Source organism: Malania oleifera, chromosome 3 (assembly GCF_029873635.1).
Source record: "Malania oleifera isolate guangnan ecotype guangnan chromosome 3, ASM2987363v1, whole genome shotgun sequence".
NCBI lineage: Eukaryota > Viridiplantae > Streptophyta > Magnoliopsida > Santalales > Ximeniaceae > Malania > Malania oleifera.
The window spans coordinates 111,602,254-111,625,813 of record NC_080419.1 but is presented as its reverse complement, the minus strand read 5'-3'; the positions used below and the strand labels follow the sequence as shown (position 1 = coordinate 111,625,813).

Here is a 23,560-nt window from a genome sequence, read left to right as displayed (position 1 = left end):
AGGAGTAAAATTCCATAGAAAATGAGTGAATTCCCTTATTTTTCTTTTCTTTCCCCAAAAAGGTTTTAATTTCAATTGTAATGAAATTTTTGTGACATAAATATAAAATTTTAAGTATTAAATTATTGCAATTTCTCTTAGTAGAAATGTCTCTTATGTTCCCTAAGTGGGGAGCTGAAGGCTCCTATGATTATTATTCTAGGTGAGCATAATTTAGTTAAAATTGAATTAATCGAGTAAATTTAGTTGGTTCGGTTTAATTAAAAATTTATTTGATTCAGTTCAATTTTCATTTTCATTCAATTTTGATTTTTGATTTTCGGTTCAACTTTTTTGTTTAATATATTCAGTAAACCGAATAGCATAAATTAATAATTTTATATATTATATATTATATATATTATTTTATATATTACATATGCTAAAATATTATATACATTTTTATATATTATTTATATTTTATACATATTAAAATATTAAATTGGTTAAAATCTTTTAATCGATTTAACTGAAAATTCGATTTGATCGGTTTTGAGTTCGATTAATATGAAATTTCGGTTTGGTTCTCTTAATGAGATTTTCTAACCAAAATTTTCTATTAATTGACCGAAGTAACCCTACCTATCGAATGTTCACCCCTAATTATTATATAGAACCGAAACACAATAGCACACAAGTTACAACCAAAGAATGTAATACAATCGGTACAAAGGTTAAGGAAATAACGCATAAATGCCTCACATTATAAACCTAAAAGGAATTCAACCCACGTCTCCATAAACGATCACATGGCCTAACAATTCAAACTTTAGCAAGAGAAGCAAAAGGCAAATGTGACGAGAGGGCTTGACACTACTTCTTTCTCACATGGTATATAATTGCGAGATTATATGCATAAACACTCGAACCCAACTCGAATAAGTAACTCTAATAATGCTGAAAGAGTCCTCACAAGCAAGGTTGGATTGGGTCTCAAAATTCAACTCAAAGTTGGATGGCTGCCTTTTGCCAATATTGCTTTTCATATTTTCATTTTTTTCCCGAGAAAGTGACACCTCCTTGTGCACATAGACATAGGAGGAGTTTTGTAATATTATTATACTCCAAAAACCAAATGTCAAAAAGTTGTGTAGCCATCAAAGGAATTCTCATGGAATATTGGGATCCCTTGGAGATAAGGCCAAGCCTCCCCTCTCCCAAAATTGTCAACCCTAATGACGTCCCACCTTGACTTAAATTCATTGCACCAACAATCTTGGTATATGCCGTTAATTAATGTTTTAACAATTAGACTTAGACCCATAGGTGAACAAGTTAGACCCATTAGTTTATAGATCAATTTCTCTCACAAATTCGATTCTTCACTATGCAAGATAGAATTTTTCTTTAATATTGTCTTTAAGAATAAAATTGATGCGCATTTTAAATGAAAGTAATAACTTTACCACGAAAATATGTACGCACAAGCAGACCAAATTGATCCGGTTACTAATTTTGTCTATGTTTTGTTTGATTTGATAAGACGTTATCAAATTTGGTTTTGGACATCGAATTGACTCATCGATCTCATTTGATTTTCAAACCATTAATTTTCTGTGTGATAATTATATTACTGTTTGAATCATGGTTTTTTTTTTTTCCCCTCGAATAGATAAATTTTTAGACCTTATGCTTGGGAGCGTCTGTTTCAAATGTTGAATTTAAATTTATTTGAATTTAGACAACATAATATAAAATTATATTAAATTTATTTTAAATTCATTCAAAATGAATTCAAATCTCCAAATTTAAGCACTAATGGTAAAAGGTAAAGAATAGAAAAATATTATTACTCAATGTAGATTGGAGAACCCATCAACTCAGACAAGACTATCTCCAATAAGTAGTGCACCACTCATCCCATCCCCATGCTAAGTAGAAAAAGTTTTTGCATCTTTTGGGTTGTGTTTGGATTAAATTTCACACAACAAATTCAGATTCATATTATTTTATTTAAATTCAAACAAATTTAGTGTTTTATGGCTAAATTATTTTTGGTAACATAGAATTTAACCGTGGATTTGAATTTGTGTGATTCTAAAGAAAACTCAACACAATTATGTATCAAATTTTAGGATTTGAATTTCAATTTGTATTCTTTTGGTAAAATCTTAAAATTTTATAAATCTCTCCTAAAGTTTAGTGAAAAGATATAGGACTCTTTCGTGGATTTTCCTTAAAATCCAACAAAAAAATATGTGAAGAAAAAGAATATACATGGATATTAAAATATCAGACAAAGCTGATGCCCTCTTGCCAAACCTTAAGAAAGACCTAGGATTTTTTAAAACTCAAACAAGGTTTGCCTCTTTTTTCTTTTTTTTTTATGCTAATGAAAACTCAAGAAAGATTAATACACTTTATTTTAAAATTTTTAAGAATTTATATAAATCTATATCAAGTGTCAAAATTCAAACTTTCAAACACAATACTATGTTGTTTTTAGGAGCATAGAAAAGCCTTTAAATTTGAATTTGTGTGGGTTTACAAGAAAAAAAAGATTAATACAATTCTATGTTATGTTTTTTAATTTAAATCTACACAAATCTAAGTCTAATGATTGAAATTCATTCTTTCAGACAATATATCAAGTTTAACGGTTCCTGACCCATTACAATGGGATATTGTTCACTTTAGTCCACTAGCCTCACGATTTTGTCTTACAAAAGATGTCTCACATAGTTGGAACTCAATCTAACTTCGTAAACTCAAAATCTCCTTAGTACACATGTGATGTGGGATTGTGACAGACTCTCTTTCTAATCTCTAACATACTCATCAGAGTAGCCCAAACCTCTATATAAGAACCACTAACATAATAATACTCTCTGGATAGCTCTAATACCAAATGTAACAACTTCAGACCAACTCCAACGAGGTTTTGTCCACACTGTCCATTGGCCTCTCGATTTTATTGTATAAAAGGAGCTCCACATAGTCGGGAGTCAGAACCAACCTTATAAATTTAAGATTTTTCTAATGCACATCTGATGTGAGACTATGACATGAACATCGTATTTGTGAGTAAGATTTCAAGTTTTTAAATTTAAATTCATATGAATTTGAACAAAACTCAATATAATTTTATATTATACTTTATTCAAATTTACACAAATCAAAATTTAAGGTCTCTATTAAATACAAAGTTATTCAATCTTTGAGAATATAAAATTGAAAACCTATATAGATGTGTATGAATTTGAATAACACATAATATAAAATTACATTAATCTTCTTCTAAATTCACACAAATTCAAATCGAAACTCAAAATGTATGAATTTGAATAACACGTAATGATCTTCTAATTGAAAGTCATCATACCTTGTATTTGTTACTAAAAGGGAGCTTCCCAAAGCTTAATTGGAGCAGTTTAGGCCTTTGGGGTTGGGATCCCTTTGTCTACACTACTAGGGATAGGGGGGATAGGGCATAGGTGGTGATCATTCAATTGGGTGTCTCTCTCAATGAGTCTTGTAAGAGAAGTGCCTTCAAAGTCAAGGGCAGCCTTGACTATAAAATTTAGACAAATGAGAATTAATGGAATTTTTTATTAACATTTCTCTTTCCAGACCTATTTAAGAATTAAAAATGAAATTTGTACCCTTTACCTACCTTAGAATATAAAAGAAAAAGAAAGTTTCGATGCAACTCATACGTTTAATGGGGTCATGCCCCAAACACCAAGTTCAAATAATATTTTAACAAAAATGTTAAACTCAGACCATCTAATCATATTAAATTTTAAACAGTCAATCACAAAACTATAAATAATTATTAAGTAATTATTTATTCAAAGTAAATCATAAGTCTAGAATCACTGTTCACTATTAATGCATTTTATTTTTATTTGATCAATTGAAAGTCGTCTAAATTAAATAATAAAAGGTCATCTATGTTGTCTTTTTGAATCCGATCCCTGATTTTGATAATGACAAATTATAAGTTACTTATGTATATTTTTAGTGGTTGAAGAGGTTATAATTTACCACACACATAAGAGGTCTGAGATGGAAGTCAAATGGAACTCAAAGAACACATTATTTGGCATATTCCATAAAGACGGAAGAACAAAAGAAGAAAAAGACATATTTTCAGTTGTATATGTATTTAATTTTTTTTATTTTAATCTGTAATAATGCATACATCTTGCATGATATGTTTTAAATGCTCAGATGACCGTAATTTGACCATAGGGAGTCAAATGACCGTAGGGCATCCTTCGGTCGACTGAAGGTTGACTAACGCCGAATTTTTAGGGTATATGCTCAAAGGACTTAGACTGACCTTAGGACCCTCATTTCTGCATAAAAATATGTCATATTGTCTTAAAATTAATCATCATATAATTAGGGACATTGCATAAGAGGAAAAGGATCGAAATGCCCAAAATTGGCATGTTCGATCGACCAAACCCTAGTACTCAGGGCCCTTCGGTCGATCGGACCTCCCTGGGGTCAACAGTTTAACCCTTCGGTCAACCGACAATAAATGTAAAGCAACGCTCTGGTCGACCGAATGGACACGTGGGAAGTCCCAACGTCCTGGTCGACCGAACCACCAAGTTCAAAAGAACTTTGTCAACTGAAGATCATAAAGTACGGTTAATCGAACTTAGTCTAGAACCGAACTACGGAGGTTTTGAAATTGCCTTAAGAATGGTCAACCAAATACTCAGTTCAAATTTATCCTAGTCGACCAAACTTGGCACCACGGTCAACCGAACCACAAAAGTGATCGACCGAACCTCTCAGGTTCCAAATTTTTTAAGAGCTTAAATGTAATTAACTTTTAATTAAACAATTTGAAAAATATCTGGCGTGTCCCCAACGGTCATAATTTTTACAAACTGTATATATACTCATTCATAACTCCATATTAGCAATTTTGATTAACTCCAAATTCTCTCTAAACCTTTGTTGATCAAAGTTCCCCCAAAACCAATTTTTATTGTTTATATCATTTTTTTAGGGTAAAATCTTTTATACAAATCTCTCCAATTATCTTTCATGCATTTATTTCAAAATCATTTTTTAGGAGAGTGTTTTATTTAGGGCATTTTATTTACACATACTCTCACTAGGCACTTAATCTTTGAAAAATATTTTTGAGAGTATTGCTTAGGTTTTCTCCCGGATTATTTTTTTGATAAATATTTATGGGAGAAAATTATTTATTGCACAAATATTTTTTTGAACTTAAATTTCATATTCTCCAAATACTTTTATTTGCGAAAATCTTTGTTGGAAAACATAATAATCATATGTTCACATATTTTATTTGTGCAAATTATTTAGATAAGCACCCTTTATTCTACTGAGTATATATTTCATATCATACTAGAATGTTTGTGTTGAACTTTAATGGTGTACATCCATGCTTGTATTTAGAAACTTTTTCATATGTACAAAAATGTTTTTCATTGTATCAGTTGGATTCAACCTGAAATTAAATTGGAAAGTCTCAGCCCCGTAAGTGAGACTAGTTCGGTTCAGCCCGAAAATTGAATTGAGATTTTCCTCGCCTCGTAAAGAGATGATGTAAAAGGCTTTTGTTCCACCCGTTTAAGTGAGCACGGTTAATGTAATCCTTGGGAGGTATGCCCAAGGCGAGGACGTAGGCTGGTTTGGCCGAACCTCGATAACAAATATCGTGTGTCGCTCTCTCTCTCTCTCTCTCTCTCCATATGTATATATAATGCTTACTTGTTCACTACTATAATTATTCGTGTGCACACATTTAATTTAAATGAGATATGTTGTACATATGTATGTCTGTGCTAATAGTTTAATCATTTTACATACACGTTTACATTATGAATGGGATATGAACTGTGGTGAATCGGTGTAAATGTTTAAATTAGTCTAAATGTTTTAAAACCCAATTCACCCCCCTCTTGGAATCACACCAAAGTCAACAATCTCCCATCTTCTACCATTTATAGTCCATTCCAAAATTCAACTGAAAGCCTCCTGAAAATCCTAAATCGTAACACTGATTGCCTCGTAAAAGAGAAAAATTTTATTATCTATACAAGTTTAATAAAATTTATGTCATTAGTACATATACTTAAATATTTTATAACTAAGCAATAAATTGATTTGTTATATATTAAGGGAGTGGTTACTACTTAAATATGTGCATACTCCATTGTCATCAAATATTCATACCTTATATTACAAATATATATAAGCAACATTAATTTGTAGTCGCAAATTTTGAACAATTTAACAAAAAAAATTATAATAATATGAATAAAGAAGATTTATTAAATGATTTAATACAAGTTCTTAAGAAAATTTGGTTAGAGGAATTATTTTTTATGCTTAGTGATTCCTTTTTTACCTAGATTTTATGTTGAAACCGTGTATAAAAATAGCCGGTTATTTAAAGAAGAAAAAAGCACATTTGTTTGAAAGTCATAACTCTCTTTCCAAAAATAAAAGCTTGCTAATTAATTATAAAATATAATTAATTGGTGTAATATAGAAGCATCCTTATTTTCAAAAAAAATTTTAAAAAAAAATTATAAGCAATAGACATGATCTCAAGAGTTAAATTTGAATTTGTATGAATGTTTACAAAACATAATATAAAGTTATGTTGAATTCCCTTTCAAACCACACAAATTTAAACCTTAACCCAAAAATCTATGCTTAGAAATGTTGAGATAGAATTTCCAAATGGCACTATGCTAATATCACCACCCATCAATCACAAAATACCACAAAATGAAATTTTCACTTATATGAATTCTCATTGTGCCAAAAATAATCATACCATATTTTTGTAATTGATTGCCAACATAAATAACATGTAATAACCATATCATCATAAAACATTTCCTCTATTCATTTATTTTTTTAAAACAAAAATAACCCTATTTTTTAAAAAAAAAAAAAAAAAAAAACTTGAATAATTTATACAAATCTATATCCAAATCCAAAGTTTGAAATTCATGCTCCCAAACAGTACCTAAATAAAAATATGATTAAATGTTTCATACCCTTAAAGTTAACTCAAGTGAACATGGGCCAATTGTGGCAGAAGTATTTTCAAATTTTTCATTATCAATTGGATTACCAGAGGGACGCCTTTATATTATTTGTATTATATATTTCATTTTGAACGAATGTGGACGTCTTAACAACACACTGAAGACGCTATGACTTAACCCGGGAAAGGTAAAAAGTTTCGGGCTTCTCTAACGTTCACTGAGGCGATGGAGAATGTGGCCGATTGGAGTTGTAAAGAGAAATGGTCTCATTTTCCAACTCTTCTGAACACTGAGCAAAGAAAGGTTACGAAGGAATTACTGAGATTCTGTTCTTAAACTCAAATATTGAATCATAAATTTTAATTTCTATGAGAATAAAAAAAAAAACAAACAAACAAAAGAACAACCCAATGCACAATACTCCCATATGGAAGGTCCAGGGTCTTAGCATGCAGTCATACCTTTGCATTTTTGCTAAAAAGCATTTTCAGTGACCGTCAAGTCATATGACAACAACTTTACCATTATACCTAGCTTCCCCTTCAATAAAAAATTTAATTTAATTTTTTGTGCATTTTTTACTCAAATTTACACACAACTTTACAGTTCAAACTCCAACCTCTCAAACACAAACGAAAAATATCTTTATGACATCACCGGAGTTGGGACTAAATAACAATTTCAATTTCTCCCGATCACAGTTAGCCCCCATTTTGATTTTACACATTATTAATATTTTATTTTTTTACAAAAAAAAAAAAAAAGTAATCATACTAAAACAATTTTTTTTATTTTTTATAATCTTTAATAGAGAAGGAAAATAAGTTTCCTCTATATTTTCCTTCCTTTTCTTTTCCCATGCAAAATCTTTGATCTAAATGGACCCTTAAGGCCAGGGGGAGGGGGGTTGTTGACAAACCACATATCCGAGTGGTTTGAAATATAGATTTAAGACGATTGTTGGTAAGGTCGAGGTTAAAATCAACTTCGGGTTACCAGTTTCTCAGAATGATTTTTTACTTTTTTAAAATGGCAGGAGGTGAAGATGGCAGCTGAACATTTTGATGGGAGGACTAAAGAGGCATTTTGTTCATAGGAAATTTATTATTGTTCAGGCTTCCTTGCATTTCCTTGATGCTGGTTTCCAGCTAAAAGAAGTCAATTGGTACTTTCATCTCCACTCCTAACTCAATGTTTGGAATGGAACACAATTAGTCTTTCATAAGTTGCTTTATAAAAGATAATCTGATCTCTCGATTGCACATGAAATTCTTCAAGAAAAGGGAAGAAGATTGATATGATATGATGCCATCAAATTGGACATCAACTAGCCTCATAGCATTCTTGAGTGCAAAGAGTTCAAGACTTGTCTTGTCCACTGCACAAGCTGCTGGGGAATGCTTGACTAACTAGGCTGGTGATGATACCGTTTCGTCCAAACGGTTTGACGGAAAGGGAAACAGTGGAAAGTCTTTCAAGAGCGTGGGGAACTCTAAATCATCAACCTCAAAGGAAGCTTCGTCATCTCAAGGGTTCAACACATCCAATTTCTTTTTGAGGGACCTAGCGAGACATGGAATTTCCTGATTCTTGGTTCGATAAATCTTGCAGTGAGTCTAATATCTCGTATTCAATCCATCAAGGTTTTTGAGCCCAGAAGATATCATATCTCCATTTCTTTTTGTCCTGTGTAAGTAGGTTCTTTGTATGGTTGAGGATCAAACAAAATACTTGAGCTTTTTGGTTGAGCAGGACTCTGATTTCTCATTTATTTTTTTGCTTACAATAGCATCACCTCCTTCAAAGTTGATTTTGATTACATTTTCATCTGAATCAAATTCTAGAGAGTTGGCACGAGCTTCTGATTTTGGGTTAATTTTCTTAAATCTGCTAGTCATTTAGTTCTACTACCACCAGGACGCTGGGAGGAATTCTGGCTAGAAGCATTAGAATTCATAATATCTGCAGTGTCTGCAGGCATTTGGGTCTCCCTACAAATTTTCCACCACCTAAAACGGGTAATTTTGCCAAAATCATGAATAACTAACACTATGTGTGGGTGGAAGAGTAAATTATTGTAGGCCAAACAACATTGGCAAGGCCATGCTAGCAAGTATTCCTGTCTATAGTGCGAGCTTCTTTAAACTTACTGTTACCTTATGTCACAAGATGGATAGTCATCAACAGGATTTTCAGCGGGGCTCAAATAACCGAGTAGGCCACATTTTCAAAAGTGGGAAAATCTTTGTTCAATGGAAAATAAGAGCAGTCTTGCTTTTAGAGGGTCCAAAACATCTTAGCACAAACCCGGTGTCGATCAGGGAAAGATTAGCCAAATCAATTTACTTCCCTCACTGTTCTTTTTGGGGTGCTTCAGTGGGCAATCAAGCTTCTTTAAGTGAGAGTTTTCTTGGAAGACTACTTCATAGGGCTGCAAGTGACCAAATTTGATTCAAGGTCTAATGAAGATATTTACTCAGATCCTCGGCTTCCAAATCCAGAGGAACTCGGCACTAAATCCCCAAAACCTGGGTACTCTGAATGTCAAGAAGTTGCCCATTTTTTGGCAGTGCAAGGAGTGGTTCGGATTTGAGTAAGCTTCAAAATTTCTTTCAGCCTTGAGAAATTGAAGCTGCTTTGAAAATCTCATTGGCAGGTAGAGAGGTGCTTATAAATGGATATGCAGTCCTGGTTAGAATGGTGTTTTCACTACAAAATCGGCAATTAGACTAACTTGATCATCTTCATTGGCAGTCGGAACACTAGGGGTCCTGGGGTTTGGAATTGGATTTGGATGTTAAATGTAACTGTTAAAGTTTAGATGTTCATCTACACATGTACCTTAAGCTTAACTGCTACAAGAAGAAATCTTCATAGAAAATGTCTAGCGAGAAATCTTTCTTGCCCACTCTCTTGCAAGTAGCCAAGCAGAGCAGGAAGGATCGCACAGAGGTTTGAGTTTGTCATCTGGAGGAACTGGTGAGTGATCTAAACCTTTTGAGTTTCGTAATATACATCATAGATTTTGTTTCCAAAAAACAAAAAGAAAAAAGAAAAAAAAAAAAAAAAAAAAAAAGAGGATGCAAAGGATGGTTAGAGTGCAAATTTAGAGCAGTATAAACATCAGTTCATAGTCAAAACTGAAGAAATACAAAGTGTTTCTGAACACCCCCGAACTTGCTACAGCTAAGCATCACAAAAAGAATTACAGCGAAGGCATGTTTAAAAAAGTCTATTAAACAATGTAAAGTGACATATCACCGTAATATGTTGCTCCAAAATGAAACAATGTTGCTTCCAGTATGACTACTCCCGTTAGATTGCAGAAAAAAACGAGGAACAAATTTCAACTATAATACTTCAACCCAAAAGCAATCACCTGTGAAATAACAGTGTCAAAAGAATTTAAAAAACAAAGACATCCCAACAAAGAACACAACAAAAGAATTGCATTTTTTGAAAGAAATTTATTAAAATGGCATAATCCAAGGAGGAAAAAACTGCTACTGACACAAAAATATTATGGAAATAACAAGTTACCGGTATGATGAGGAAAAAAAATAAGGCAACCACAGACTGCATCAGCTGCCTCCCTTCTGCTTGAGAGTGATCTTATCCCCCAAACTGAGAGCAATACCTTGAGTTTTGCTTCTTATCCTGATGTACCCACTCAACTTCCCATCAGTCTGTTTCTCAATGCTCACATTGACTAAGGCATCTTCGCCAAACACGCTCTTTGCATACAGGTTAGCCGCCAGGAATCCACATTCACCATCCAGTGCCGACCTGAAACTCAGCCAAATAATTATGAGGCGGAAAAGCACATGTGCAAATGTCTTTAGTATGTAAAAAGATACAGCAGCCCATAGAACATGAGACTTCAAGTGCTTGGGCACAACTTAAAGTGAGAGAACCATTTTCCAACCAACTGGAATAATTTCTAGTCGGCAATTTTGGTGCACGCATGACTTTATTATCTTCTTCTCATTTTTCGCTATCATTTGCATAGCAAACCAAAATAACTATACATGTGTTTAGGAGCTCAAAGTTCAGACTTCAAATTTGGATTTGTACAACACACAATCCAAAATTATAGTTTCTTTTAGATCCACACAAACCAATTCCATGCACCCAAACACAAAGACTTCAACTTTATTGAAGGAATATATAAGGGTAATTTTGTTTAGATAACGGCAGATTTATAATTGCAAAAATGCAAAAGCAGAAAATATAGAGAAGCATTTGCAGGATAGCTTCTGTGGTTATTAGGGATGTCAAAAAAATATTAAACATAGAATTTTTATAATTTGCAAAGACTTGAAAGACTACCACGGAAGAAAATAACCACAAAAAGGCATCCAGACCAATTTTGGCATTTTTATTCATAAAAAGATCCCTATTAACTTTAGTTACTTTGCAAGAAAGGATTGTCCTATGATAGGAAGAAAATGTTATCGACCCATTATTGACCCAAAAAAAAAAAAAAAAACAATTTCAGTCAATTACTTGATTCATGTCATAATTATGAATATTATTGTCTGAACGACCAGGTGAGTAGGCAATCAGAATTGTTTCTTGTAGAAATAACTGGGTCACAAAATTCTAGTTTTATAAATACACAATAATTCAAAAGAAAATGGAAAACGACAACCAAAAAGATAATAACTTACGGTGCAGTGAGGCACTTCATGTTGGTTGAATTGATGATATGGTCAAGGAAGTCCTTTTCATCTTGAATAACAGTGTTAACTGCAACCTGCAATGCATAATGAAACGAAATTAAAATACAGGGTCCCAGTCAAGCTCCAACAAGATGAATGATCACTGAGATTAAACAACACTAGAGGAAAAGTAGTGGGCAGAAACTTTTCAACAGTTTATCTAAAAGTGCCTATAACTGCTACTGAACAGAGGGGGAAAAATAAGTGGGTAAATAACAAATACCACTCAATCAGAAATGAAGGCATTTGACACCAATATAAATTGCCAAAGTTGTGCATAAATCTAGTATATTCTACAATCTCCTACTATTTCACTAAAATTTGATCCCCAGAGACTACCACATCAATACCGCACCATCACATTACCACATATATATATATATCGTAGAGTCTATGTTTTCTTGATCATAACACAAGAAAGGCCCAACACCAAAAAGAGCATGTGTCAGAAAGAGACGGTCTTCCAGATAAATCAATAACACAATAAAGGTCTAAAGAAATTAAGCTAAAAAGACTCAATAGAAAATCAGAGAATGGTGTAAAATTGCCAACTTGAACATTGAATTCAAGATATAATTGCTCTACACCCCGAAGGGGAAAAAAACACCTATAGAGTCCCAGGGAATGCAAAAAACCTGTACAACCCATGAAAATACAAAATATATTAGAAGAACATTAGGACCTGTGTACTTGTAGAAAACAATTTTATTTTCCATTTCCAAATTTTCTAAAACATTACAAATGCCACCTCGTGCTCCAATTCTCCATTTTTTGTATAAAAAAGCTGAAAAATGACTTCTTATTGCTTTATGGGTAGTTTCCAGCTTTTCTAAACAAATACCGGGAAACTATAAAACAAGATGGCATTTTTGTAATTCTTTGGAAAACTGAAAATGGAAAATGTAAACTGTTTTCAACAACTAAACAAGCCCTTAAGATTTCTTTGAAGGCACATCCTCAAGGTTCTAAAACTTCATGGTTCTCAGTTAATTACAATAGTGAGCACAGCTCAAAAGTAACCTTCTTCATTAATTCAAACAAGCATGGCACTTGCATGCCTTCCTAGTTCGAATTGAATTCTTTCATCTTGTCTGCTATGTTAAACAAAAGTGTGTTAACAGTGTGATTTAGAAGTCTTCCACAAGCCCAGAGGAAAATAAAATGTTGAAAAAATGGGGAGAAAAGCCTCAAGTATTGTAGACGTAACTCGTCTTGACCCAAAAAAAAAATAGTGCAATATGGAAGTGTGTAGGGTTAGGTGGAGCAAAGGGGAACTCCATGGAGAGCCATAATAGGGTTCCATAGAGGATAAGGTCAGAAGCTTTTAGGACATTTTCTAGGCTTCCCGGCCTTTTTATTAAAGCAGCATGGAAAACCTAATGCTGTAAACTCAGAAGAACAGACGCCAAGACTTGATAAATCCCTTGTTTGGAAATAGCAACTCGAGTACTGCAAGCATTGACCATTAAAATAAATTGAAGAGCATCTAAGTTCCAATCATCTTGGGAATTATTTACATGGTAGCCCATTCCTCACCTCATTTCTTTGGAGTAGACTTCTGAAAATACCAAAATCCCAGCGTAGCCAAAAGATTGTTTAATTCATATGCTTTGAAATATTTTGCATTACACACAATTAACTCAAGTTAAATACAATAAATGTACAACATGTGATCAGAATTTGATTAAAAAAGTAAAACAAGATTTGTTAGTCTGGTTCAATCCTCTTAGCTAATCAGTTAATGCCCCCTGTTTATGCAAATTGCACCTACCATTTGTGCATTTAATTATATAACTAATTGAAAAACTTATGTAAAGCAGAATCCTAATGAGTATTTATGTGGAATTAGAAAGGAATGCAAGCACTACCTTGTTTTCCCATTCAAACTCCGCCCACATGGTTCTAAAAGCTGCATCATTACAAACAGCAGGAGAGATGTAGTCCATGATATCTATGTGGATATCATTCAAGACAACAACTGTTCGCTCAAGCACATTTGAAGTCTCATAAACAATGTTCCCAAATATAACCCCAGTCTCAGTCGATGACACCTTGATATTGGCTTTTATTTGCTTGCTGGATTCAGGAGCTAATGTATAATTCTGTGGCCGCTCAACGAGTTTAAGATCACCCATGGTTGCCAACTCCAAGCACAAGTTCTGGAGAGTTTCCTTGGTTCGATTTATAACTGTTACATCGAGGACAATATCATAATGATGAACAGTCACATATGCTTCTGCATACACAGGATCACTAAATCCAGTAAGTTGAAGAATGCGATTCAGCTTATTTGCATCATCTCCATCCTTGATGAACTCTCCAGTAGCACGTTTCAAATCGTCTTGGACCTCATCTTCCAACTCCAGCTGGCTCATACCCTGGGAGTTGCATGTATTTAGGAAACTTCAATAGATAATGCATAACACCAAAAATAACAATTAAAGTCACAGAAAAGACCACAAAACCATCCTTCAAAGTAGATTGAACTGCCAAAATTGTTAAAAATGCCCAACCATGCACCACGGAAAAGCAGAAAACAAATAAGAAGTCATCAACAAAATTTCGGAGCATTTTGGAAGAATGCTAACAGAAAATTATGAGTACAATTCATATAAAGGTGAAATCACGTTACAAAATTAAAGAAAATAAAATGGATTGCTTGGGATTTCATCCCAAAGCAATCTCAATGCCAAAATACTCGGTATAACACAATCCAACAATTACTGCCAAACAGGATCAGGATAGATACACAGGAAAGATGGTTTTCGTTTTAGCTGGATATCAATTGATATATTGTCAGAATGTATACATGGGTAGATTTGACAATTGACAACCATAAAGACCAAATTTTTTATGAGAGAAGCATCCCAAACCATTGGTATGACATGAGAAAGAGAAAGAAAAATTGGGAAAACTACACAAGAAATCCACTTATGAAGTTAGAATCCCTCCCATTATGATGAAGATCATATTTATTCTTATAAACACACGCAGCACACGCATTAGGTTCTTTAAATTCTCCTAGCATGTTAAAAGAACTTTGCTTTGACACCACATTTCCTATCCTAGAGCTCGCTGAGGCCATGTATTTCATGTAAAGCACTACACAAGAAATCCACTTACGAAGTTAGAATCCCTCCCATTATGATGAAGATCATATTTATTCTTATAAACACACGCAGCACATGCATTAGGTTCTTTAAATTCTCCTAGCAAGTTAAAAAAACTTTGCTTTGACACCACATTTCCTATCCTAGAGCTCGCTGAGGCCATGTATTTCATGTAAAGCACTTTCGATCACCTTAATTTGGATCATGAATAGAGGAGACCGGAGCAAAAATAGGGTAGTAAAAGAAAGAGTATCTACATAATGAATAATGAGGGACCACAAGTAAAAGAAAAAGGGGAATAAATTTCGCAAGTAAGAGCCATTTATAAGCACAGATAGCATTATTTTTAACAATTTCCAAAGACCTGTCTATAATATTCCATTTTCAATAAAGCATACTATCTACTGAAACTGTAAAAAATAAAATTTGATATAATTTAACAGATTTTATGCACCTGTCTCATAAGCCATCCTATTTTCAAAACAAACAGATTATTAAAAGAAAAACCTAGATGGGGCAATAGACACACCTCAAACATATGTTCAGTCCAGCTTAATCCACACTCTGCAGGAGATAATATTACCTCAAAATACAGGAAACATATGGAAGGCAATAGGACCACAAAATAAGTACCATCCAGGATATTTCAGCTGGGGAGGGGGGGACAACATGCGCAAGAGTAACAATCTACTGCTAGGAGCAGGGACGGATATATATATATGTATGTGTGTGTGTGTGTGTGTGTATATATATATGTATGTATATATATATATATATATATATGTATGTATATATATATATATATGTATGTATATATATATACATACAATTTAACAGCAAAACTTCATGATTATCTCAACCCTGGAACATACAATTTTTAGCACAATAAGAATTACGTATACAGAATAGTCAAATACACAAACAGAAAAAATAATACAGCAACATTCTTCAATAACCAACAAATAAAGTACACGACAGATGCAGTCTTTCCTTACCTTCCTGCTCTTAAGATGGTAGAAGTCAATAAGATCGTCTGGTTGCGCATGAGATATCTGAGCCTTTGCTTTTATTTCCTCAGTTTCCCTTAACTGCTTCTCTGCAAGCATTTTAACAAAACTCTGACGGCAAGACTGCAACCATATCTTCCGAATCTCATCACCAGTATTGCACAACAATCTTATGCAAAGGACAATCCTATCATAGGAATCATTGTCAATTGGATGCGGAAGAAATGAAGATTGTCCTAACTGCAGCATGGACACCATGATCAATAATGTTTGAGTGGATGCCTTGTTCACTTCAGTTTTAGATGGCTGAACCTCTTCCAATCTCAGTATAAGCTTTGTCAATGTGCAGGCCACAACTGCCCCTAGGAAAAAGTCACCAGTAAGAAGAAGAGACCTCAAATTTCCAGAAGTCAAGGATCCCTGCACAATTGTTGGTGGGGAGAAAGCAGTTTCAGAGGCAGCACTCTGAGTGGCATAAGTCCCATCAGCAAGAATAGCTGGCCTTCTGGAAGAAACAGTGATAGAATTCGCTTGCTGAGGCTTCTTTGAAGAATCTTGAGCTTCCCCTTCTTCTGAAACTGAATAAAAAGGTAAGTCTCCAAGACACTGTTTAATGGTTGCAATGCCACTTTCAACTTCAGAAAGAGACAAACAATACTCCCCAATAATCCAAAGAGCACAGGAACAAACCCGTGCAGCACGAATCTGGTAGAAAGTGTCCAGCAGTCTTGTTATTATGGAAACCCTTAGTTTTGGGTTGGTCTCAATTATTTCTCGCACAAAAACAACAACATCAACAGCCGAAGCAACATTGCTGTCTCCCAAAAAGTCCATCAACAAATGAACCACTGTGCTGGCAACTTCAGGAAACTTAATAGCACACGAATGAATGGCTTGAATGAGCATTTGCCGGTACTCCCCATTCTTCTCAAGCTCTCCACTTTGTGTCTTCACAACCTCCTTCTTCAGAGTAAGAACAACCTCATTGATGTTCCGGGGAGTTATCAATTCAAGAACAATATCAAGTGTTTTCCTTCGAATATCAAGGTTTGGACTTGAGAGTGCCCTAAGTACATCCATGATCAGATCAACCATGATGTCTCTATGTGAAGCCTTGAGCTCATTCAACCGATCAAGCACAATAAGCTTCACATTGTTGTCACTTTGTGAAAGAAGAAGCTGACAATAGGTGTTTGCTGCAGCTCTGATGGCTGTGGGTGCAGAGGACAATGAAACCAGCGTCCCAGCACATTCATATATAACTGCTGTTGAAGGGGCATTCACCAAAGATATAATAATTTTTATATACTTTCCTTTCTCCCCCCGATTTGTTCTACACACCTTGCGAATCAACTCCAACACAACCATCTGAAGCAACTCGCCCCATTCTGAGACTCTATCGACATGAGTCAATAAGTAATTGATTGCACGATCTTGGGCGCAGTTAAAAAGCATCAAAAATGCATTCCTCTTGGCAGATTGATCCTGTTCTGACAATAGCATTTTCTCAATCATCTCTGGCGCATCAACCAGTAACTGCTCGCCCTGCGGAAGCTTATAGATCGACATCACTGCCAAAATTGCATTCCTCCTTATAAAAGGGTGCCGATGCTCCAAGTTTGCCAACACTGAAGGAATCAATGGTTCGATTATCTCCACCTCACTTAACCGGCAGAGAAACCTCAGGGTCACACCACGAATGTACTCATTCGGGTGCTGGAGATTATTCCTCAAATTTTGACAAATCAATATCATTTCAGGCAATACTCTCCCCCTGGAATCAGTCTTCTCAATGATCTCTAAATACAGAAGCAATAATTTCTGTACGGTGTGGTCCTCAGATGGCAACACATATCTAACAATTGTGATGAAGAGCTGAGGAAGGGTTTCGCCATTCAACAAAAGCATGATTGCTTTCTTCATGGCGTCGACCTTTGCAGCCACATCGTTGCCTTCGAGAGCTTCTTTGATCTCGTTAGCAATAGCAGGCGTTCCCTTGTCGAAGTGGATGAGCAACGTACAAGATTTCTCCATGATTTACTGGTAATACAACGAATTGCTCTAAATTCAGATCGAGATCGAGATTCGAGACTCACACCCTAGATCTAACAACTGCTTTAGCTTAGAATTATATTAACAGAAAAAATAACACAAAAATCCTTTTGTTGGCTGACAAAATGCAGGAAAGAGAAAAGAAAGTGAAATGTCAATACTGCTTCCCATAGAGGAGAAAGAAGTGGCAAAAAATATTAAACCAAAATACTTAAATCGAAGAATTTCCTTAATTTTCTGAGCAGCTACGCAAAAGTTAACACTGAAATTTCTTGAGATCTACGGGTTAAACAACAGGAATGGAAAATCAACGGTAAGCGAATTGAGAAAGTGAGAGGGAGAGGGCGGCTTACTGGATCAAGGCAGAGATTGAGCGCCGCGATGAGATCAAACCTTTATCAGATCTTCAATGAGCCGGCTCATACACACCCCCTACGCCCGCAGAGAGAGAGAGAGAGAGAGAGGGAGAGAAATGGATTCAGATCCGCGATCCTCAATGTGCTTGTTTAAGTGTGTTGGGGGGTAGCAATGGAGGGGAGCGTTTCTAAGTGAAAATTTTGTATATCCCCAAAAAATATATATATATATATATATATATATATATATATATAAAAGTTTTATTATATATTATTTTACTTTATTTAAAACCTCTCTAATAGTCGAAAAAACTTATTAAATAATTCTAAGTAATGGTGGGTAAGAAAATTTTACAGTCTCTTTGATACTGTTGTTATTTTTTATTTTCTGTTTCCTGTTTCAATTTTTTAATAATAAAAAAATATATTATAAAAGCCTGTATTTCTATTATCAATTTTCTTTTCTTATTGTTAATTTTCAGCTGTTTGCCAAAAAACTGAATGACAACATGTTCTCAAAAATTTTAATATTATTAAATTATCCATTTTATATATTTAAAAATAAAAATTAAATGATCATATGAATTTAAATATAATTAAAAGAAATATATTTATAAATTTCAAAAAGTAATAATAAAGTCAATTACAAAATATTTTTACTATTTTTCAATTTTCATGTCTGATGAAATTTTTATTGTAAAGTAAGTTTTGAAAGTTGAATAATTAAGTATAATAATTATAATAAATTTTATTTTAAATTTTAGTGTGTATCATTTGTAATTTTATTATTTTTATCGTATTTTTATAATATTTTGATTTAAAAATAAAAATGAGCATTTTTTAATTAAGTTTTTAATTTTTATTAGTTTTATAAATGTTAACCAAACAATTTACTAGTTTTATAGTTTTTAATTTCTATTTCTAACTTTTAGTTTTTGTTTCTCTAATTTTTGACAATGATACCAACTGACCCCTTAAGAATTAAACTGAACTGCAAAATTGAATTAAATTAAACTGAAATACCAATTAATTATTTTTTCAATTTGATTTTGATTCAAAATTTTTATTTTTTTTATCGACTCAATTTCAATTCTATTAACCTTATAGGTCACGCCCGATTTTGATAATGACAAATACTCTAGTATTTGATAGCTTTCAAGTGTATGTGCAGGTTTATATTAACAGATCAAGTAATGACACATGAAAGCAAAGCATGAGGACCCTGAAAACTATTTATATGATTGTAATTCATTTTATGTAATGCAAATCTGTAATAATAATTAGGAAAAAAATGTCTTGTAATAATTATATGCATATCAGGCATCTAGGATATATGGTAAGCTTAGTAAACCTTAGTGAGACCTTAGGTCCCAACACTTATGCACAAATATGTCCTCATTATCATTCACAAATCAGAGGATCAAAACTGAGACAAACTGGACTTAAAATGAAAATCATGTGAGAGATCGGGCGACCAAACCTATGGTGTTCAGAACACCTCGAGCGCTCGAACCGCTAGAAAGTGAGCGGGTTAACCTGATTTCAGGCGACCGAACCAGAAATGATCCTATCGCCCTCGGGTGACCGAACCCTTAAAAGGACACTTTTCACTAACTCGAGCTGCTAAACATTTTAATTCAAAATAGGCCTCGGGCGATCGAAGACTAGTATTTGGGTAACCGAACTTAGACCCGGGCACCAAAACCACTGACAAAAAGATTCTGACTTTTATTTAGCCAACCAAGCTTTAACTCGGGCACCCGAACCATTAAAAATGGATTTTTGAGCTGAGTCTATTCGGGCGCCCGAACTAAAGTTCTGCCACCCGAAACCTCTAAAGTTGCAAATTATTTACCGAGGTTAAAATGCTTTAAACAGAGTTAATTTTTCTAATGTGTTTTAAAACATTCCTAATAATACCCTACATGTCCTAAACGGTAATATTTTGGCCTTTGTCTATATATAGGATGTCATTTGGGTGGATTAGCAACAAGATTAAGAAAATTATTAGCAAAAATCTTCTCTATTTCTAAATCCTATTTTACCCAAATACTCTCATATTTTCATTCTCTTGATACATTTTAACACTGTGAAAGCTTACTGATTGTGCTAGTTCTTATTAGATATTACTAATACTCCATTTACTTTGGTTGATTATTGATATTGATTTTGGAGAGTTTAGTTAAGTTTATCCCACAGATTTGAATATTGTAAATCTTGTGTTAGGATAAACTAACAAGCTTAAAGATCTTTGCATTGTCATTATAAGATTCCTATAGTTTTGATTTTGTTGTGCAAACATTTTTCCAAACTATAGTATTTTCAAACTACTCGTGTGCTTATTTTATTGAAGGAAAATATTTTGAGTTAGTTTGAATATTTGATTAGCATATTTGAAACTCTGAATTGTTATTAAGATTTAATATAACTTGTTTCAAAGATATAATTTGATTAGAACACTCTTGATCATACTTGCTATCACATCTTGTTGAGTGTTGCTTACACAAAGGTGCACATCATTGAGCTTAAATAACCTATACTGTTGATGTGCATGTGATTGATTATATTTGGTACATATATGCTTTACTGAGAAGCATAATCATTGTACCGGTTATATTGTGAAAATACTGATGTATTCCAAGCGTGGCCTGAAAGGCTGTAATCCAGCTTAGAATGATCAGGTTAGGGTTAGCCCTATGAATTTGACCTAGAACTTTCTCTGCCCCGCAAGGAGAATTTGAAAAGGTTGAGGTCAGCCCTGTGTTAATTTGACCTAGTTGTAATCGGTGTCGCTCCACCCGTTAAGTGAGTATTAGTGGAATTCTCGAACTTGCGAGCTAGAGGCGGGGATGTAGGCAGTCTTGGCTAAACCCCAATAACATATCGTGCGTGCACTTTTTATTTTCATAGTTTATATTCCGCACTTTTATTTTCAGCGCATGTATATATTTTGTTTAATTCATTATATATTGTATATGTATTAATTGGGTTTATGATTAAATAAAAAACCCTAAGTTTGTGTAATACTGCTGACAGATTGATTGACTAAGGGATAAATTTTTTTAATACCCAATTCACCTCCCCTCTTGGGAATACACCAAAGCTAACAAATTCAACCCATTCAATAACCACATTTTACTAACCAAATTGAACTTATATATTATAAATAAGTATATATATATATATATAATACATATTATACAACATTTTAAGAATTTAAATTTAAAAAATGTATCATACTTAGATAGATGCTTAAATTTTAATGATGAATATTTTAAATTTATATGTTGATTATTATGAAAGAAAATATTATTTATAGTGACTTTAAAATTTTAAATTGTATTTAACGATTCAGTTTGATTAATCATTGAATATTGATCTAAAAACTAGATAATCGAATTTTTGTTAATCATTTGAAATGGTTTGGTTTCAATTGTTTTATAACAAACTAAAACTTTGGTACTAATAGGTTGGAAGTTATTTGACAAAAATAAATGATTGATTTCTCATTAATATTGAAATAGATTTTGAATTTGTCATTCTATACTTATATATAATTTAAATGTTGGAGGATCCAAACATCCAATTCTCAACTCTTAATTTTTTAATCTTGCTAAATTCAAAATTATTTTTTTATTGACAACATTTCTTTATTATTAATAGTTTGAAAAAAAAAAACATATAATATCTTCCTGTTTAGCCCAAAATCATGCTCACTCTCTCTCTCTCTCTCTCTCTCTCTCTCCTCTCTCTCTCTCTCTCTCTCTCTCTCTCTCTCTCTCTCTCACTGTAATCTCTTGCACTCTTGTCTCTAACCCTAGATCTTGTCATACCTCTCACTTTGTCTCTCAAGCTAATGCTCCCATTTTAAACAACATAGTCTTTACTGTCGGTAAAATTATAAAGAAAATGAATAGGAATGTGACTGGCAAAACATAACTTCCAGTTCTTCCTAACAGTATCACATGGTAAATATTACTCCAACTATCAACAACTTTAAAGCAATTCAAATCGATCTATAAGAAATGGTGTTCTTCATCTCCAATCTCTTATTTATTAAATTCCACAACCATAGATCACCTAAAAGTCACCCTTTAATTATAATCTCTGTTCCATTCTCTGAAACTCTCTAGTACTCTAAGAACAAATCTAATTCCTACTAGAAATGTGACCATCCTTTACAACTTAAAACTCTCTAATACTAAAGAATAAATCTAAGAAATTTGATCATCCCCTTCCAACTTTGGATAGTTCTATTAGCAAATATACATTATAGTATCTTGAAATCATTCTTTGCAAAAATAGTGCATACAGATGGTAAAGCCCTCCAACTTTATTTTTTAATGATAAAATTTCTAGAAGTGCACACTTTGTAGGTTTTGCCAACCTAGATTTTGTTAGATCATGCAAACAAATATATATATATATACATTCTTTACCAAATCAACTTTTGGGCCATTATCTCTATTTCTACTTGGTTATCCATCATGCCCTCTTATCGGTAATCAAGTTTTTTGTTTAGTTTTTTATTTTAGTTTTCACTTAATATTGTTTGATATATTTTATATATGGCTATTCTTCATGCCTGCCAATGGGTAATTATAATTTTTATTTTATTTTCGTATTATTATTATTATTATTATTATTATTATTATTATTATTATTATTATTATGTAGTTGACAAATTATCTAAGTCCTTTATTCAACTTTGGAGCCACTTACATGCAATTTTAATTTTAGTACTCACAATAAATAGTTGATAACATTATTATTTTATGTTTGTTGTTTGTTTCTTTCTTTTTTAGAGTGAAATTATCAAATCATAAGTGAAAGTGCGGTGGTATGCTCGGATACCACTCGTCGGGCTGGGGTATATAGAGTTAGAGGAGGGTGAATGGACTCTTTTACATATTATCGGTTTTTTCTACGAAATAAAACTCTTGACAAGATACAAACTATTATATCACAAAATATAAAATGTAAATCATGCACAAGACACAAATTAAATAGTACAGGGAGAGAAAGCTTAACACCGGTAATTTAATGTGGTTCGGCACCAAACCTACGTCCATGCCTTGAAACCAACTCAAAGATTCCACTAAGGAACTATTTCACTGGCGAAGAAGCCTTACAACTCGGGAGCAAATTCCTACCGCTCACCAAGAGTCACATGGTTCACCAAGAAGCCTTACAAAACGGTTCACCAAGAACCTTTAACAAATGGTTCACCAAGAACCTTCAATACGATTCACAAATAATCTATTACAAGAAGATGATTAC

General features: G+C 33.3%; 1 protein-coding gene across 1 annotated transcript; it reads right to left on the bottom strand.

Moving 5' to 3' along the window:
* Nucleotides 1-10,139: 10,139 nt before the first annotated feature.
* LOC131150479 (coatomer subunit beta-1) lies at nucleotides 10,140-18,506 on the bottom strand. The gene is made up of 6 exons (XM_058101207.1): nucleotides 18,278-18,506; nucleotides 15,861-17,912; nucleotides 13,624-14,133; nucleotides 11,705-11,790; nucleotides 10,575-10,820; nucleotides 10,140-10,413 (listed from the first exon to the last, which is right to left on the bottom strand). Exons 2-5 carry the CDS (start codon nucleotides 17,904-17,906, stop codon nucleotides 10,616-10,618), a joined length of 2,847 nt encoding a protein of 948 aa, XP_057957190.1. The 5' UTR covers nucleotides 17,907-17,912; nucleotides 18,278-18,506; the 3' UTR covers nucleotides 10,140-10,413; nucleotides 10,575-10,615.
* Between the last annotated feature and the right edge of the window lie 5,054 nt (nucleotides 18,507-23,560).

What these genes read in the sequence shown, in the direction of transcription:
- LOC131150479 (XM_058101207.1), bottom strand. Translation starts at nt 17,906, where the DNA reads ATGGAGAAATCTTGTACGTTGCTCATCCACTTCGACAAGGGAACGCCT. An exon ending in AGTTTGAATGGGAAAACAAG is followed by an intron (nt 11,791 to 13,623) that starts GTAGTGCTTGCA and finishes TATGCATTGCAG; the next exon opens with GTTGCAGTTAACACTGTTAT. An exon ending in ATGAAGTGCCTCACTGCACC is followed by an intron (nt 10,821 to 11,704) that starts GTAAGTTATTAT and finishes GCTGAGTTTCAG; the next exon opens with GTCGGCACTGGATGGTGAAT.